This window comes from Echiichthys vipera (genome assembly GCF_963691815.1).
Source record: "Echiichthys vipera genome assembly, chromosome: 18".
NCBI lineage: Eukaryota > Metazoa > Chordata > Actinopteri > Perciformes > Trachinidae > Echiichthys > Echiichthys vipera.
The window spans coordinates 20,900,160-20,919,001 of NC_139843.1; the positions used below are offsets into that span (position 1 = coordinate 20,900,160).

General features: G+C 40.0%; 2 protein-coding genes across 2 annotated transcripts; both read left to right on the plus strand.

The window, feature by feature from the left end:
- Positions 1-2,101: 2,101 nt before the first annotated feature.
- On the plus strand, positions 2,102-6,226 carry gdf10b (growth differentiation factor 10b). The gene is made up of 3 exons (XM_083932880.1): positions 2,102-2,483; positions 3,897-4,777; positions 4,938-6,226. The coding sequence occupies exons 1-3, from the start codon at positions 2,195-2,197 to the stop codon at positions 5,127-5,129; spliced, it is 1,362 nt and encodes a 453-aa protein (XP_083789006.1). The 5' UTR covers positions 2,102-2,194; the 3' UTR covers positions 5,130-6,226.
- Positions 6,227-11,398: 5,172 nt separating this feature from the next.
- gdf2 (growth differentiation factor 2) lies at positions 11,399-14,066 on the plus strand (the record flags this gene model as incomplete). The annotated part of the gene is made up of 2 exons (XM_083932696.1): positions 11,399-11,735; positions 13,147-14,066. 2 exons carry the CDS (start codon positions 11,399-11,401, stop codon positions 14,064-14,066), a joined length of 1,257 nt encoding a protein of 418 aa, XP_083788822.1.
- Positions 14,067-18,842: the final 4,776 nt, after the last annotated feature.

Sequence of the window (18,842 nt, forward strand, 5' to 3'; positions counted from 1 at the left end):
CTTCACAAAACTACACACAGTTAACTTGAGTTACAACTTTGGATGAACTTCAACAGGCAAATGTTTTCCATTGACCAAGCCTTATTGACAGCTGTTGACTTTGAAGGAACAGAGACAGGAGTCCAAAAATGAGGAACGGCATAGCTCACACTTTTATTTAACCATCCTCTGCCAGATATAAACTGCTCAGCAAAAGATTAATGATTTGCTGAGAGTTATGAGACAGAAGTCGGTGAATCACGTACTTCTCGTGTCATGAGGAAACTTGTTGCTCCATTAGCAACTGAGCTAACAAACTAACCTCAAGACACAAGCCAACTAGCTCGTAAAGCATATTTTCTTTTCCTCTTCAACTTTTTATTGAATGAATGCCGTACAACCATGAGGAGAACGTGTGAACTGGAATATATGCCATAGTACAGAGAAAATAGAAAGACGCTTGGTGGACTTTTGTAACTGGCTAGCTCTAGCAGGCTTGCAAGCATTTTAGCCCTTAGCTTACCCACCAGCCAACTGGGACTCCCTAAAATCTTCACCCAGATGGGCGTAGTTTTGCAGGAAGTAGCAGTGTGTGCTTGGGTGAACTTTGTGACCCGTGACTTCGTAAATCGATGATCACAAAATGAATTAAAGATGACAACTAATGGGGATCCAACTAAACTATTAACAATTAGGCATGGAGTCTCCAGTAGGTTTAATCTCCTCTAGGGGTTAAGGGTTCTATTTAGCCTACACCAAGGGAGGGAGCCAGACATTTCATCTCACTTCCACTCGGTGGCAGTCAGTGTGTCTTCTTACTACTCCTTGTAGGACATGTTGAATTTGTCAAATATTTTGTTGGTTCTTTACTTTGTTTGATTAGTTTATTCACATAAAAAAAAAATGGGGACGGTCGGTGTGACAGTGGTAAGAACAGTCGTCCAATGTAAAGAGGCTGAAGGTCCTAGGGGTTCGACTCCGACCTGTGGCCCTTTGCTGCATGCCCCCCCCCCCCTCTCTCTCTCTCTCTCTCACTCACTCCATTTCCTTTCTGTCCTATGTAATAAAAAAAATCTTTTAAAAAATGTTCTTTTTTATTCTTTCTTTTTTTCTCACGTTTGAAAAAAAAACCTAAACTGAACTATGCCCACACTGTCACATTAGAGCTGGATTTAAATCAGCTAAGTATCTCTTTAATCAAAGTCTGTAAACGGGGTTATTGTGTCTGTCATCCATGTTATTATCCTGCAGATTTACAGAAGTTGATTTGTAAACTGGCGAGGCAATGACACTATAACCAACATGCTCAAGCAATCACATAGGGGTTTTCATTTTTGGTAACACAGAGGTACTCTAACAAGTTACTTTTCTCAGTGGACAATGCTGGAATGTAACTAGTTACTTTTTAATGGCAGTAATATTGTAATGTAACAAGTTGGCCAACTTTTAAAAGTAGCATTACTCAACACTGTCTAACATTGCCACTTTCACTAGGAGGCATGGATGACTTTGGCTGTGCTACGATCTGTTGTGACCAGGCCTCAACCAGGATACCATTTCTGGTAAAAGTCATTGCTCAATGCTATGAATGCCACGGATGAAACTCCAGCCAACTCTTTTGTATTTACATCACACCACTGGGGCAGAATTATCAGAGGACCATAGAGACCTAAGTGAGAAAAAGTGTTATTATTATTAATTGTATTATTATCGTTATTATTATTATTATTATTATTATTATTATTATTATTGTTATTATTATTATTATAAGGCTATTACAAACCAATGAGTGCTTATAAGTCTTAAATGTTAATCATAAACTGTGCAGCTTTAGAACATCTTACGGATCTTTGTGTCTGACCTTAAATAGCCACACTACCTGGGTGGATATGTTGCATATTTATAGTAGGCCATAGGTTTAATATTCTCGTGGGAATATACACTGTTTTTAACTTTGCTCACCTTTGTTCACCTAAAATGCTGCATGTCTCTCGTTGGCTGTGCGCTCTGAGGCGTCACCATGTGTCATCTAGCAGCAGAGCTTCATGCGTTCGTCCTCCCCCGGTCTCCTCCCATTGTAGAAACAGCTGTACACCGTGAACCGTGTAGTGAGGGTCTGACACGGATTACCTGGATACCGGCTACAAGTCTGGGTGGGCATCAAGCAGCGAGAGACTTAATTTTACTAAATTAAGATTTTACGCATTACTTTTTAATGGGATCATTACCAACTACATCAACCATGGCCAGTCGGCTTCTTCACACTCTGCATTTATTACTGATTCTGGAGTCGAGCTGGGGTAAAATCCCATCCGAGGATCTCGGTGAAGCCGCGCGTCAAGGTGCTGATGTCTCTCCGACTGTGGAGCAGCGCGTCTTTGCGCACGAGAGCGCAAACCGGGACATGGCCTCCATCAACATGTTCAAAGTGTACGAGAAGTACAGTAAAGAGCCGCAGAGCCAGAGGAACGCAAACACCGTGAGAAGTTTTAAAGCTGTCCCGAGTGAGTGACCACAGCGCTCAAAATGTTACTTTACAGGAGAGAACTGGTCCTGATGAAATAAGACTAACTGCTGATACTTTATAATTTTTATAGGTAGATTTAAATCGTAACTCTCTGCTTGATTAAAAAAATTCTCAGCTAGATTCAGTATTTACTGGTATAACTTACAAATATAACAATGGAGATCCATTTGGCAAATTGTTAAAAAAAAATCCAAATGAGATTTATTATTTCTATTTTTTTTGTTTGTTATTTTTTGCATTTTAGGCATGCTTTTGTGTAATAATCAACCCAGTTGGACTCAGCATTTGGAATATACCTGTATATATAACCTGTTTATTTACAGAAGCAATAGACAATGGTTAAATGTGAATCAGCATAATAGCCTATTCCTATTTACAAAATGAAATCAAACCTCAATATTTATGTAATTTAAATCATGCCTAATGTCATTTTTTGTTTCCTGCCTTTTGTATTGCATCTTTGTTGCACATTTCATTACAGATTAACCTTTTACAGACTGAAAATACAGGGAAAGGCAGAAAGTTCATATTAAACAAAAAAAAGTCCAATGTTGTGAACAAAAATAATACCTTTAAAAAGCATCTTATCTTAATTATTTCATCAGTGCTGCATCCTAAACATCCTAAATTCAGGTGTTTTGGTAATCACACAGCAGCTCTTCCTTCCCTTTGGGCTAAACATCTTCACCTCTTTGCTCCCTCGGTGTTGTGATTTAGTGATCTTGGGGAATTTCATTCTCGAGCACTGTTAGTTCCCCGGTAGCTGCAACAGCCTAGGTGTTAGACAAGAGCTTATTATCACACCCAGACACCGGCTGCACAGCGAAAAAGCCTCAGAGGAGCTCTTCTGCTATAAGCATTTCCATATGCCTGCGACAGACCTACTGGACCGATCCAATGTTTGTCTTTCAGGCTGTGGTGGAAGTGTGGGAGACGAGGTTAAGCTTCAAGAGTATAGCCATCTAGGATGAGGCTTTTTGTCATGCGTGAGGCTGGCACTTAAGCGTGCTGCGCTTAATATTTTCCATGCCGCTGCTTATGTCGGTCAGATGTGTTGAGCAACATTTTGCAGAAGACGTATTGGATGTTGTTATTCATGTCAGTCAAAGGTGCGAGAATGAGATAGAGGAGGGGAAAAAAGAGGAGAGGGGGAAAGGTTCAAGGCAGGAACTCGATCGCTTTGTTCGTCTTTATTGTCCATTTCAGAGAAAGAGCTTCCTTTAGGGCTTTGTTTGACAAAACATCTGCATGGTTGAACCAGCAAGCACATCGCTGCTTTTGAAGCTTTTTAAAAGCCAATAAATTAGAAAAGGAGTGAAGGACAGGATGAAAACAAGGTGTTTAACTTGAAGAACTTCCTTTTCTCATTATTTCTTTTCAAATTCTCCAGGAGTCTTGCACGGCAAAGACGTGTTCCAGTTCAACCTGTCCTCCATCCAAGAATCAGAGCTCGTTCTCCGCGCCTCTTTTAATTTCCTCTACAAGCGGCCCCGCCACAACCAACGATTGTGGCGTTTCCAAAGGCCTCGCCATCCGTCCGGCGGCCTCCAACATCCCTATCCCCCATCTCCACAGCTCCTCTTCCACGGATCAGCTTTTCTGCTGGGGAACATAACTCTGGCACCTTACAAGAAAGGCCCTTGGCAAACGAGGGATGTAACTGCGGTGCTGAAACACGCCGGGGATGTTAAAGAGAACGTGGTCACAGTGGAGTTCGATATGGGGTTTGGCGCGGCTCGGGGACAGCATAGGAGCTCTCACAGCCAAGAGCGCCTCTCTCCAGACAACCTCCCGTATATCTTGATATACGCCGATGATCGGGCTATAGATGAGCCGAATAGTGTGGCCACATCGCTCCAGAGGTACGGGCCCTTCCCTGACACATCCTCCTCAGCGTCAGCCTCAAGGATTCGGAGGGAGCTTCATCTCCAGCTCCAAACCAACAACATTCCAGAGGTCCAGTACAACACCTTGAAGAATCATGAACTGTGGCAGAACACGTATTTCCCTGCGAAAGCCAAAGCAGCAGTGAAACCTGAAAGGAAGCAAGGTCAGGAGAGCAGCGAGGGCCTGGGAAAGCCCCAGGTGCTGAGGTTCGATGAGAGGACGATGAAAAAGGCCAGGAGGAGACAGTGGAGCGAGCCCAGGGTTTGCTCCAGGCGCTACCTCAGGGTGGACTTCGCTGACATCGGCTGGAGCGAGTGGGTTTTGGCGCCAAAGTCATTTGATGCCTACTACTGTGCCGGGGCCTGTGGGTTCCCCATCCCTAAAGTAAGCCAGAGATTATTTGAACTTTTATTTCTGGTTTTCATTTGGATTTTAGAAAGAAACACATATAAACACGTACATATAAAGTTCTTTACAGGCACCAGTTGCAGTTCCAACAGTTAGTTCTTTTAGCATTAATCCCTCTCATTCCCGGTTTACTTAGGTGGTGCGTCCTTCCAATCACGCCACCATCCAGAGCATCGTCAGAGCGGTGGGAATTGTCCCTGGTGTCCCCGAGCCCTGCTGTGTTCCAGAGAAGATGAGTCCCCTCAGTGTCCTTTTCCTAGATACAAAGAGGAATATGGTGCTAAAGGTTTACCCCGGCATGTCTGTTGATACCTGTGCCTGTCGGTAGGGCCGGAGCCGCCAGGCGCGATCAATGAAGATAGATGTAGACTCAGCTTATCAGGAGGGCATTTCTACGTCAAAGAGGACGGCGGTGATGGGGATAAAGTGAGAGGACTTGCAGGGCTCTCTTGAGTCTCAGTTTGAGAACTCTTTTGTGAATCTCGGACTAGTTTTCTGTTATGATCGGACATTGACTCGACTTTTTCCTGCTTATCTAACAATTTCCTTAGATGTGTTTCTCTCCACCCAGGCCACCTTCATTTCTATTGCTCCCCTCATCCAAAAGCAGTTTATAGAAGTGCACTTATACAAACCTGCATATGTAACGTATGTTGAAGTCAAGTCCAAAACTCCCGTAGGGGGATCTTTATCTCCTTTTCAGCATCACTTTTATAAAGTGATCTCGCCTGTTTTAATATTAGACAAGATAAGACTTGATTTTCTGTGGACTGGTTTTGGAAATGTTTCCAACTTGACTAAGCTCAACGTCTGGGTTTCCGTTTCTGAAACCTTCTGACATCAGTATCCTCTGCTGATTGCCCCTGTTTTTAGGATTCAACTGAGTTTTGGACACACTGATGAAGTGCACACTGACTCACAGACTCAGGGGGGTCTGAGGGACAGGGAGGCTCCACATTTATATCCTAACCAAATCTATTAACCCTTGTCATGTAAATACTGTAGTTACTAATGGAAACTAAATGGTACTTATTCTTAAGTGATATGTCTTTGAACACCTCCCATATATTAGTAAGAAAGTATTCATGCATGAGAGGCAATATCTTCTTTATTCTATCTTTCAATATGTTTATATCTTGTATATAATGAATGTATTTGACACCTACTGAGATTTAATGTACTACAAGCATTGTTTCTGCTACGTGTTATAGCAGAGAGGAAAACGGTGTGTTGCTGCCACCTGCTGTGCATGTAGGGGAAGTTGAAGAGAGAAATATTTAAAAAAGGAGAAAGTTATGGTACGTCCTGTGGCGATTCAGTATTTCCTTTTAATACATAAAAACTGTTTATTAAAGATGACATGTACAGTTTGTAATAATATTAGATTTCAATACTTAAAAAGGGATTAATGTAGCTGGCCTTATAACTGTATGGCTAAAAGTGTATTTGAATAGCTATGTGATGTGTGCTGACATAATGTATGGGTGGTGAGGAAATAAACTGAATTGTACATATAGTCAAAGACAATCGCCGACTTTCTTAGGTTTTAGAAAAAGTATATAAAGCATAAACTTTGTGTATACTACATTAGATAGATAACATTACATAACATTGTGTATATTTTATTTAACCCTGTACAGGAATACCTTCTAGTACCTCAGCTCTCCCATGAAAAAAACATTTTTTAATTCCTACACATGCACATGTGTAAACAATCCAGTGAGGTGTGGGTGTGCCAAGAAGTGAGACGGCCACATGGTCTGAGTGGAGGCTAAGATACATTTCACTGTTTGTACACATGCATGAACCTCTAAAGAAACATTGTATAGAATTTTGAGATATATATATATATATATATATATATATATATATATATATATATATATATATATATATAAAGGGGGCTCTGTGCAGTTAGACCACGATATAGTACTATAGCACAATATTGTGCTCAATGGAAGAGTTGTAATGTGATGGAAAAAGTAGGTCATGGTCAATGTTTTGATATGACATATCGTTTGATAACATTTATACTTAAATTCATATGCAATGCACACAGGGACACTATGGGCCTAATCCAACAGTTGGAACCATGCATCTACTCTGATGAGCCTGTGAATGTTCTCATTTGTCCAGGTCATCGAAATTTAAGTCAAAAGCAACTGGACTTGGTTGATTGTCTTCTCTGATAATGAGGACAGTGAGTTTAAGGGAAGTGGCAGCGAGAAAGAATTCCTCCGGGGATCAAGTATGAGAGGCAGAAAAGTACTAGTGTACTCCCAATTTCTTACACCTGGAATACTATAATTTATATTATAATCTACAGTACATCATACAGTATTACAATACATTTGAAACAGCAGATTGTGCGTGTAGAAGTAAGGAAAAGGACAAAAGAAGAAAAGTGTGATCCTGCAATTATAAGAGACAAGAGTGACAATTTTGATCACTGATTCATTATCAGATAGCCCCGATCTTCCCCAAAATTGGATAAAATATGTATTTTTAGAATAGAATAGAATAGAAATACTTTATTGATCCCAAGCTGGGAAATTGCAGGAGCTGGGAAATTGCAGAGGATGAATAACCATAATGAATTCAGTAGAGGGTTAAATGGTTAGGCTCTTGGTTTATTGATGTATCATCCCAACCTTGAAAGTAGCAGGTGTTAAGTCAAAGTAGTGTGACAGTGATTCTAAATAAGACATTTCCCCTTTTCGGGACTAATAAAGGAATATCTTATCTTGTCCTACCGTTTGTCTCTGAGCAAAGCTACAAATATGAAGTCCTGTAGTGTAATGTGATATCATATGTTTATTTTTGTTAAGCTTTTACAGGAAGCCAGTAATGTAATTTGATGTAATGTCCAGTTCGGGTCCACCTTAAAGCTGCACTTATCAGTAGTTTTATGTCAACAGTGGGTTACATGACTATGCTAAAAGTGAAATGAGTCACCTATTATTGCTCTGTTAAGTGTCTTTCAGCACTTAGTTTTGATATTTCAGCCCATGACTTTTGGTTCACTCAGTGTTGTTTCTGGCCATAGCAGAGAGCTGTTTAAAGCTAAAAAAAGAACTTGATAAACACACTCTACACTACATCCCTTGTAACAAAAAAAAACACCAAACAGAGTTAGCAACTTGCTGGTGAACGTAGAGGTCCACTTAGGAGCTAATTCTTTTTCTCAGGAAATGATGAAGGAACACTCAATTTGTGTTTGTCAGATTGATAGAAACAGAGTTTATCTGTGTCTGATGGATGTGTAAATAATAATTTATTTGCTACCAGTTTGACACATCAACTTTACAAGGTGATACTATATGTCATTTTTGTGTTAAGTTTGTTCCTCTTCCCCTAAGAAGCAAGAAAATAAATACATAAATATTGCTTTAAAGAGCTGCTAGACATAAAATATACAATTTTAGATTGTGAGTTTTAAAAGTTCATGGTCTAAATGTTGTTTCAATGCTTTTTGCACCCTGATAAGAAAGAAATTCTGGAGGAAATGCTTCTATACTTCAGAATTTCTTGACCTGAAAACAGAAAAACTTGTGCTGAATGTTCCACTCAATTCAATTCAATTCAATTTTATTTATAGTGCCAAATCATAACAAAAGTTATCTCAGGACACTTTACAAACTAGGTAAAGACCACACTCTATGACTTATTTATGATAAACATAGACCCAACAATTCCCCCGTAGAGTACGGTGGCAACGAAAACCTTCACTATAACAGACAGGAACGTCAGACAGACCCAGCTCTGTGGAGGACGGCCATCTGTATGCACCAGTTGGTGAGGAAGGAAAGGAGAGAGAAAGAGAGAAAAGACTCACAGGACAGACAGAGAAAGACAGAGACAGACACACTTCCAGTAATTATAATGATATCTATAGTAATGTGAATATGACTTATATGTTATGTCAGTTAATACAGCAGAATAGTAGAAACAAGCACAGCTAAGGTTATAAATTATAATATTAGCAGGAAGTGTCATGCAGGACCACGGCAGCAGGCACCACCACTATCAGCACCTGCAGAGAACTGCGAGACGACAAAGCACAAAAAACTCTGGGTAAGAAGTTGAATTAGTAACATGCATTGATGAGACATGAATGATACAAACAGAGAGGAGAGAAGCTCAGAGTATCTGGAAAAGTATTATCCCCCAGCAGACTAGGCCTATAGCAGCATAATTAAGCAGAACAAAATCAGCTTAAAAATAACAACATTGCTAAGGGCTCGTAAGCCCTAGCTGTAAGCGTAATCAAAAGGGAAAGTTTTAAGTTTACTTTTAAATAAGGGGACAGTGTCTGTATTCCAAATAACACTTGGGAGTTTGTTCCACAGGAGAGGAGCTTGGTAGCGGAAGGCTCTGCCTCCTATTCTACTTTTGGAGACTCTAGGAACGACAAGTAGCCCTGCATTCTCAGAGCACAGAGATCTAGTCGGGTAATACATTGAGTGTATTAATATCAGTCGTCAAAGGCCGCAGTCTATTGGCTCAGCTCTAATATAATTAGGTTTTTACGGCATATTTTTCAATCCAATAATTTGGCCTAAAATAAAATGACCAGTTCCACAACCGATCTTTCTTAGTTCAGTTTTCCATTTTTTTCAGTTTGTTTTCCTCCTGCATGCCTGCAGATTGACTTCATAAGAGGAACTCTTAAAAGCCAAATGAAAGCATTTTTATGAAACCCAGTACTGAGTGACTGCATGAGTGAAAGACAGAAATTCCAAGATAGGCCAGACTCAGGCCAACGTCCCCAGACACACTGGCTTGCGGTTCAGGCTCAAACCCCCCGGCAAGAACAAGGGGTAGATCCCATCAGCCATCTAGGATGCAGTGGTGAAGACCACCAACATCTTTTCTTTTTACCATTTACCAGTGGTGTGAAATAATATCTGCTCTGCTGCCTATCAGATTGTAGAGATTCCTATTATAAACCAAGTCAGGTCATAAACATTTTTCCAAGTGTTTTTCCATGTGCTGTCCTAACGTCTGGTTGATCTTTAATTTGAAAAATGATGAAGCGCAAAGGAGGTGCTTGGAATAAACAGAAGAACATGGTAGTTAGTGATTGCTACCGTGGATGAACAGAACACTCAAAGAGATAGCTTTCATGAACTTAAACCCTACACTTAGCGTGTCAGCGTTGTGAGCGTGTTCGCATTTAAGATGCTTTCAGACATCAAGTGGTTGCAAATTCAGATTCTTCTATTGGATTTTGGATCATAACAGAAAATAAGTTCTGCGGCAAACAAACGTTTATGATACTTTTGTTACTTTTTTTATGTTACTTTTTGACGCGTAAATGTAATAATCAGAAGAAAAGAGCTAACGTATAGGCTAAACAAACTACATGAATGTCACAACTACATCATAACCACTAAGAATGTTTAAATCCCTAAGCTTGCATTACCCATAGGCCTTATTTTAGGCATTTAACCAAAAATACATTTTTAAAAACCCTTTGGCCTTTGGAAGTGCAAAAATGCTAACTCATTTCCAGGTTTAGGACTCATTCATGCAGCTCTCTATTATTTCCGTTGCTCACCATGCTGATTTTACTGGTACCTGAGTTCCTTGTACTATGCGTATCAATGGAGAAAATCAAGGGAGAAACATTAGCTTCATAGTCTGGTTATCCATCAATAAACAGTTCATGCATGAAGAGTCAGCAAAACTTACTAATCATATTTCCAAACATTTCCTCTATTTTAAGCTCCCACAGGCTCAATTTAGTTGTGTGATGAGATTATATCAGGTAGATAGAGCAGCAGATTCACATTTGAGTGGAAAATCAGGGGTCTAACGCAGTGGTCAGCTCAGTATTTACCTCTATGGAATAGCACTAAACGCTACAATGCTAATATTGATAGCAGTAGATTGCTATGAGGTCAGCTTGCTATTGTACGGTTGTATTAATGTGTTGAATTAAGATGTATCATTTTTAATTCACAGTGCTATTTGTGTTGCATTTGTAATTGCTGAGATTATTTCATTTGCACATTTGCATAACCATCTGTGTCTGTCAAATGTAGTATCTTAGTACCTTTCAGGGATCAAAGTCCTCAGTTTTGATCATATTTCGGTAGGTGGGACACGTGCGTTACCTGCAATGTCTAATAGTAGGATACAAGTTAAACAGCTTGAAATATTTAGCAATGACGGCAGTGAAGAATGCAATGTGCTTTCAAGTGTTTTGTTTCCACTGGCCCTAACACTGTCACCCTCAAGCTGGGAAAAAAACGTTTTATGGAAATGTCTGCTTGTCAGTAACCTCACAGTTTCCAGTGCCTCCCTCATTATCGCTGTCCAGTGTTTACAATATCTTCATTAGCAGCCAGCCCTATAATGATAACAAAGCTTAAAAGAAGGCATCAATGGCAGTGATAAGCTTGGCCAAGCTACTATTTTGGTTGACACAAGTCCCCCTGTTTACTCTGGGAGCATGGGAGCGGACATCAGGACAGTGTTCCTTGCGTTGGGGATCTCCAATTTCAAACCTTGCCGTCGCAAAGTCTGTTTTCCAGCCGTGAAGAAGGTAAAGTTTGTGTCGGCCCAGTGGCTTAGAAAGGATCTCATTTCAAAATGCAGAGCCCCAGATCGTTCCTGTTCCAGGTGTGTTTGTGTCTGGTGTTTTCTTTTGGCTCCTGCACCTGTAAACCTCTCAGTAATGACATCCAGAGTGAGAATCCTGAAGGACTTTACTCTCAGCTGTCAGAGGAGGAAGACACCAACTCCAGGATGGAGTACCTCCTGGGAACCATGAAGGAGGGCTTTCTGAGGAAACTCAACCTGTCGGATGTTCCTCAGGAGAACAGCAAGATCTACCCTCCTCAGTTCATGTTGGAGCTCTACAACAAGTACGCCTCGGACAGCTCGGCAAACCCTCAGTCTGATGTCATACGAAGCTTCACTGTCCAAGGTACATGAACATATAACTTGACATCAGCGAAGTACAATGTGCAGTTATCTTTTGTCTAGCTCAGGGACTCACGATCTGTTAAAAAAGAGAACTGCTTAGTTATCCCCATAGTCAGAGTCGATATGAATATTTGGAATTCCTTACCAGCCACATGTATAGTTGAGTTTTCTAATTTAAAAAGCTGGTTTTATGGTAATAGTTTTTATTAATTATATTTTTCAGATAGGGTTTTTGTGTGAATATTATGTTATATTAAAGCTCTGAGCCAGTGGCTCCCAATCTTTTTGACCCCTTCTCCTTGCAAACCGGATCAATGGGATCAGAAGTGGTCTAAATATGTTTTGTGCAGAATTGTGCCTTCTCAGGTCTCTAATTATCTCACAGACCCTAAGATTTATCTTGTGAACCCTTGTTGTCCAGGCCTCATTATTGGTTCCAAAGACTTTACATGCATGTATTTTCACCAGTAATGGCCAAATACAAACTTGGACAGTGATGCTAGATACTGTATTTGTCACACAGTATAAACTAAAAGATAAAATGATTTTAAGACATGTTTGTGGAAATAAGCTTCAAGCTTCTGGGAGGACATTCTGAGGACCAATTGTGCATCTGGAGCTCGTCATAGCCCTGTAGCCCAAGAATGATGAAGCAACACATTATAGCAACGGTGTCACCCATTAGCAAATTCAGACATCTGTTCCTTTACAACATTCAGCATTAGGGAGGACCCATTGTGCAATTTAATTTATATTTCACGTCAACACCTGCTGAGTCATTGGCAGCTCCTGCACACTCAGTGTAGTCTCTGTCCTGCATTATAGAATGGAGGTAGTCTAGCTAGCATCAGCTTTCTCTTACTCTCTTACTCACTGTAGTCCTTTGACCTCAGCATTCTTTATGTTAGGCTTTGTGTGATTTGGATCATGACACTAAAGGCTTCTACCCACCAGAGGTGTGACGAATTAACAACATATAAATGCAACATGCTTCCCAGGGAATATTCTTACTGTTGATGTGCTCGGCCTTTCACATCAGCCCAACTGTCACTGTTACACAGTCCAAGGCTTTTATTTTTAAAGGTAGGAAGGAAAGGAGTGGATCTGGTTTGTCGTCTTGATTTGGGACTACAGAGATTCCATGTTGTTGTTTTATATTCCTCGTGGCTTTATTTAATGGTGTGAAATCTCAGAAAACTGACATCATTCTGTAAAAAATTATGTTGCTTTATTAATGCCTAATATTTGTGTTGTGTGATAAAGTACGCATGACAAAAACAATCACCAAGGATACGTATAGGCTACTGATATCATTTTCTTTTTTAGAAAAAAATGATTAGTGATTTTAATCAGATGCCACAAACCTCTGCTGCTCAAATGAACTCTCTGACCTTTTCGTTTCCCTCCAACAGATATCCCTCTCTCCGTTACAAATGGCACAAAGTCAAAGCACAGGCTGCAGTTCAATGTCACCATCCCCAACCATGAAAAGATCACTACTGCTGAACTACAGCTCTTCTTCTTCCCAGATCCCAGGTCAAGGGTCACTTCCCACAATTTCAAGACCACCATCAAAGTCTATGAAGTGGATTACAACGGTTTCACATCCACCTCTCATATGCTCGTTGGCAAAGAGGTGACAGGCTTGGAGAGCACTTGGGAGACATTTGATGTGACCACAGCTATTCAGGGCTGGATCAAGTCGGGCCATGGAGCAACTGTTTTTGATGTAGTGGTGGATAGAAAGGCCTGTGTGACCTCTAAGGGTGGAGAAGAAGGAGCAGTCTGTTTGAATTTGAGCATGTCTGTTGGAGATAACACTTCAGCAGCATTAATAGTCTTCTCAGATGACCTTGGTAGCAGGAGGAGCGAAACAAAGAAGGAATTAAGAGAGATGATCCTCCATGAAGAAGAAACCATCTTACACACGGGTGCCGACTGGAAAAGAGGAGATCAGCTTCCAAACAACATTCCGGAGGCTCAGAATCCACGGAGAAAGAAAAGAAAGGCAGAGAGGGAATACTGCCAGCGGACATCTCTCAAAGTCAACTTCAGAGACATCGGTTGGGACAGCTGGATCGTGGCGCCTCCAGAATACGATGCCTTCGAATGTCGAGGACTGTGTTACCACCCGCTGACGGACGAATCGACCCCATCAAAACATGCCCTCATCCAGACGCTGATCAACATCAGGAACCCCAAGAAGGCCAACATGGCATGCTGCGTCCCCATCAAACTGGACCCCATCACAGTCATGTATCGGGAGAACGGGCGCCTCACCATTAGATACCTTTATGAAGAGATGAAGGTGGCAGAGTGCGGCTGCAGGTAGTCAGGTAGAATTAGTTTGCTTTGGTGTTAGCACAGGTGATGGTTCAAATGCTACATTTCATTCATGTTAGTCGGATGTTCATACCCTCCATTGATCCAGTGGAGAGAACGTACTCCCATGTCTAATAATAAGATAAGAAAGGTCAGGGACCATCCAACAGCTGTCGAGATATATTGAAGAAAATGTAAAGTACCATGGCAGCACGAGAGGAAAAGTCAGGGGATCACCAAAGTCATTAGGATCCATCCTCTGCGGACAGCCCGTTCTCATTTGCAGGGCGTCAAATACCACCTTTTTGTCACGGCCGTTGGTGTTTGATACTAATGCACGAGGCACCCTTGAGTTTTCACTTGTAAACCCATCCGCAGCATGTCCCTTTCATGTCCAACGTGTCCTGTGCATCATTATTCAGCTGTTCAGTCTGACGTAACCCTTTCAAAATACGACCCTTTCAAAATCCAAACGCTCAGTTGAAATAAAACAGACACACCGGCCGAACATGTGAACAATATAATCACCTCTAACGTCAGTGAGATACCTTTTTTCATCGATAAGAAAGAGGTAAAATGACAATTACGTTGTTTTTTAAAGACTCAAACAACGGGGAACACGGCACTGCTGCATTGTAGAAATACGAGGCTCGGACCTGCTTGGACCCAGAAATCCTAATTTGAAAGGGTCTTATGTCACGCCTTAACAGCTGGATAGTTACGTTACAAATGCATCTATTTCAACCCCACCCATGATCTTATAACCAAGTGATTCTGTTGCCTAAACCATAACCACATAGTTTTGTGTGAATTCACAGCATTAACCCTGCGTTCTCGTGTTTAAAACAGCGACCGTAGTAGAGCATAATAGTTGGACACAAAGGGCTACCCAGTGCAGTGACAAGTGACACCAAAACGGCCTGATGAAGCGGCCATATGTGATGCGTTGGGATGAGAGTACGTTGCCGGGGATCATGGGGGTCTGTAAAGAAATGATGGCAATCCATTCAATAGTTTTTGAGATAGTTGGACCAATGCGGTGGACCGATTGATTGACTGACCAACCAGACTGACATTGCCATTCTTAGAACCAAATTTCTAGCAGTGCTAAGCATATAATAAAGGTCAAGCAATGCTTTAATTAAATATACTGTATGTTCCTATAATGCTATATAGCATTTATTATTATTATGTTAACACCACCAAACACAAAACCAAAGGAGAGACATCTTTACATTGTGTATTTAATACTGATTATATGTATATAAAAACAAACAAAACTAAAACAATTTTATTTTAAGCAGTAAATAATGTAAAACAGAAAAAAGTATAAAAAGTTACAATTAATAAAAACAAGTAATAAATAGTATTACATAGTATTCAGTATATAAAATCAGTAAAAATGTTGTTGTTTTTTAAAGTTCATGAATTTTGTTGTCGAAGAGACACCTGTGATTATTACTACGACTATAAAATTATGTTTTTTAGATTTTTAAAAAAGCTGCTAAAGCAAATCCATTAGTAATGTGATGTGTGAAAAACAATTACATGGACGTGTTGGCATTGATAGGATGACATTTAATCAGAACCGTTCATCTGTTAATCCTGTGCTAGTTTGAATGTAAATCTGTATATGGTAACTGTAATTTGTTTATATTAATATATATTTAGTAGCAGTCTGAAAAATCACTGCCATACAGACTTGTACAGAGTGTACATGCATGCTACCTTTCTGAGTGGAGAGTTTTTCTTGTACTGTATGTCTCATGATGTCTACATTTTGTTTCCGAGGCTTTCCTACCCTGAAATGAATAAACATTTTCTCACAAAAAATACATAGCTTTTGTTATTCATCTCAACTCAGCTCATTCTTTATTTATTGCATTTAGTATCAGAGCAGAATAACTACTATTTCTAATATCTATAAGTACTAAATGATTGGCAAAGGGGTATAAAAAGCCCAGGATGCAGGAACTATGCAAAGACAAAGTTGGATATACCACATGTAAAATGTATTAAGTAAGAATCAAGCAAACAAAGAGAAATCAGAATGATGTGGAGCGCATTGCTGGCTGAGAGAGGGGGAGAGAGGTGGAGGACCGGCCTTTTGTAGGTGGATCAGGTGCCACTGATTGGATAGGGTGAGTACCGTAAGTTGATTGAAATCTTCCTGAAACAAACAAAAGCCAGGTACACGAGGCATTTCATACCTCATCATCAGATCATTCTCTGGAATATCCTTAAATTTCAACTAGTATTACATATGAAATAAACTCCTGTTTGTTGTTTTCACCAGTCAATAAATGTAAGAGCAGTAAGGATTATTGAGTCACTATAGTAGCTGCATCCATCTGCTCATTAGATGATAGTGAAAACAGCTGTGCGTCATTGCACCCCTTAAGCCTCTGTCAGTAAAGAGTCAAATATATGGCAGATGGCACTCTTTTATATTGGAGTTCATGTGTCCTACTGGTTCAGATGTGAACTATAGATCAGTATGAAAATTGTCTGCATTTATTGTATGCTAAACACACCATCCAACACACATTGCAAATCATGAATTATCAGTTCTGCTTAAATTCACTCAAATGACAGGAACATTCAATATTGTAAATGTTGTATGTATCAAAGGCTGGTCAAATCCCAGCTGAACTACCGAGAGGCAAAGACTTGTAAAACACGGACATATAAGTAGAAAAAACAAAATTCCACTCAATCCAGATCTGTCAATCTTAATGCACAGTGTCCGTTTTGTAAATATTTGAAGTCATTGACACATCATTATCAGAGCTTAAACCTCTGTGACAAGACCAATGAGGAGGCAAGTTCATGTAGACACTTGTACGTCCTTCATGGATAAGCCCAAATTGCTCTTGTCTCAAAATAGAACAGATGACAAGGGAGGCAATCCCATTTTCACGTCCAAGAAAATAATTGGCTCAGTTGACTCTTTCCTCATTCCTAATTAAGTTCATATGGCTAATGTGTTAGCAAACAAGGCTTATTTACACACCAAGCGGACACAGAGAAACATTAGCATTCATATTCCTATGCATCAGATCCATGTAAGTCCAGTATTCCCTCTCTTTTTACTTCTGTTTTCTCTAGGGGGGCTTTGACAATGTAAACTAGCTCATTGAGAGAGCTTGTGTGTTGCCTGCCATGGTTCCAGACCTTTGAATCTGCCCACTCCACTGAGTTTACTGGCATCATGAAATGAAACAGCAAATGAGTGAGCGCCATGGCATATCTTCTCCATCTCAATCTTTTGTTTATCATAGTTTGTTATGCTCCACCCTTAAAAACAAAACAAATTTTGGCATGGTATTACGCATCAGTTTCAGATTAGTCTTAAGATTTCTTTTTTTATATATTATATCTATAATATTTTAATGACTTCTTCTTATTAAGTTGTTATTGCTAAATTATACTCTTCTGTGTTTTATGTGTATATTTGTATCTGCTAAGTACAAACTCACCAGGTCCAACTCCTGGTATGTAATGTCAGCTGGGATCGGCTCCAGCACCCCCGCGACCCCGACCCCGGGATAAGCGGTTGAAGATGAATGAATGAACTTATTATATATTATAAGCAATTTAGCAGTTCAGGGATTTCAGTATTCAAACATTTGCTGTAATCTGTTGTTATATTTGACACATGATGGCAAAGTACGACACAATACAGTGTTAAAGGTATTGATTGGTGTCCTGGGAACTAGCAAAGGAGATTGTATTACGCAAGGTGTGAGGAGGTATTAAAAGTTAAGACGTTAAGATTAGCTGAGCACAGTCTAGTATTTGGAAGTAGATTATGTCTTGCTGCATACTTCTGAGCTGCAAAACTGTCTGGATTAGTGACTCACAGGGTCCTTATTGATGTCAGGTTCAATGTTCAGACTCAGCAAGTATAGTTGAATTAAATGAAAGTATGGAAACTTGTAACTTGTATTATGTATTATTCAAATGGACACTTTCTTTGTTTCAGTATCCACCAGATTAAAAGATTTTTTTCATTAAAAAATACAAAAACTAACCAAAGGAAACAATACAGTGAAAAAAAAGAAATCCAGATAAAGACTTTCCAATCAACCTTGTCAACCTGTCCCTATGTTTAGAGTGTTTGTGTGTGTGTGTGTGTGTGTGTGTGTGTGTGTGTGTGTGTGTGTGTGTGTGTGTGTGTGTGCGTGGGTGTGTGTGTGTGTGTGTGTGTGTGTGTGTGTGTGTGTGTTTGTGTGTGTGTTTTACCCAATTTTGATCCTTACATGGGTTTTAAGAAGGCTTTACCACGTGTCTACAAACTGACCCAGACATGACCCTTAAAGCAGCAAAATACAGCATCATAAGCTTTTATAATAATAGACAAGGGAGTGCGAGTGAGAGAGAGTGTGAGACTTAGTGTGAGGCTCTTGCATCAATCAGTCTAGCCCGAACACGTTTGACCTGTCCTCCAAAGCCAGTTTTGTATTTAAAAGAAAAGCTACGGTGGTTTGAATGTAATAAGATAAAATGGTTGCTTCTAAAAAACAACACAGACTGTAATTCATGTTATAGTGTAACAGTGAATTGTGTCAAGTACATTAAGCCCCTTGGACAAAGACAAAGTAAGTGCATAAGACTCAAATAAAATTAAGAACCCAAATATGCCTTTGTGTTTGTGTGAGAGAAGGTAAGAAAGTGCACAGGCTCCCATTTCCCAATTTGTATTCTATCTGTTATTGTCTGCTGGCTGAAGCACCACAGATAATGCGATTTACGATTTATCTGAGACAAAAGCCTCTTATGGTGA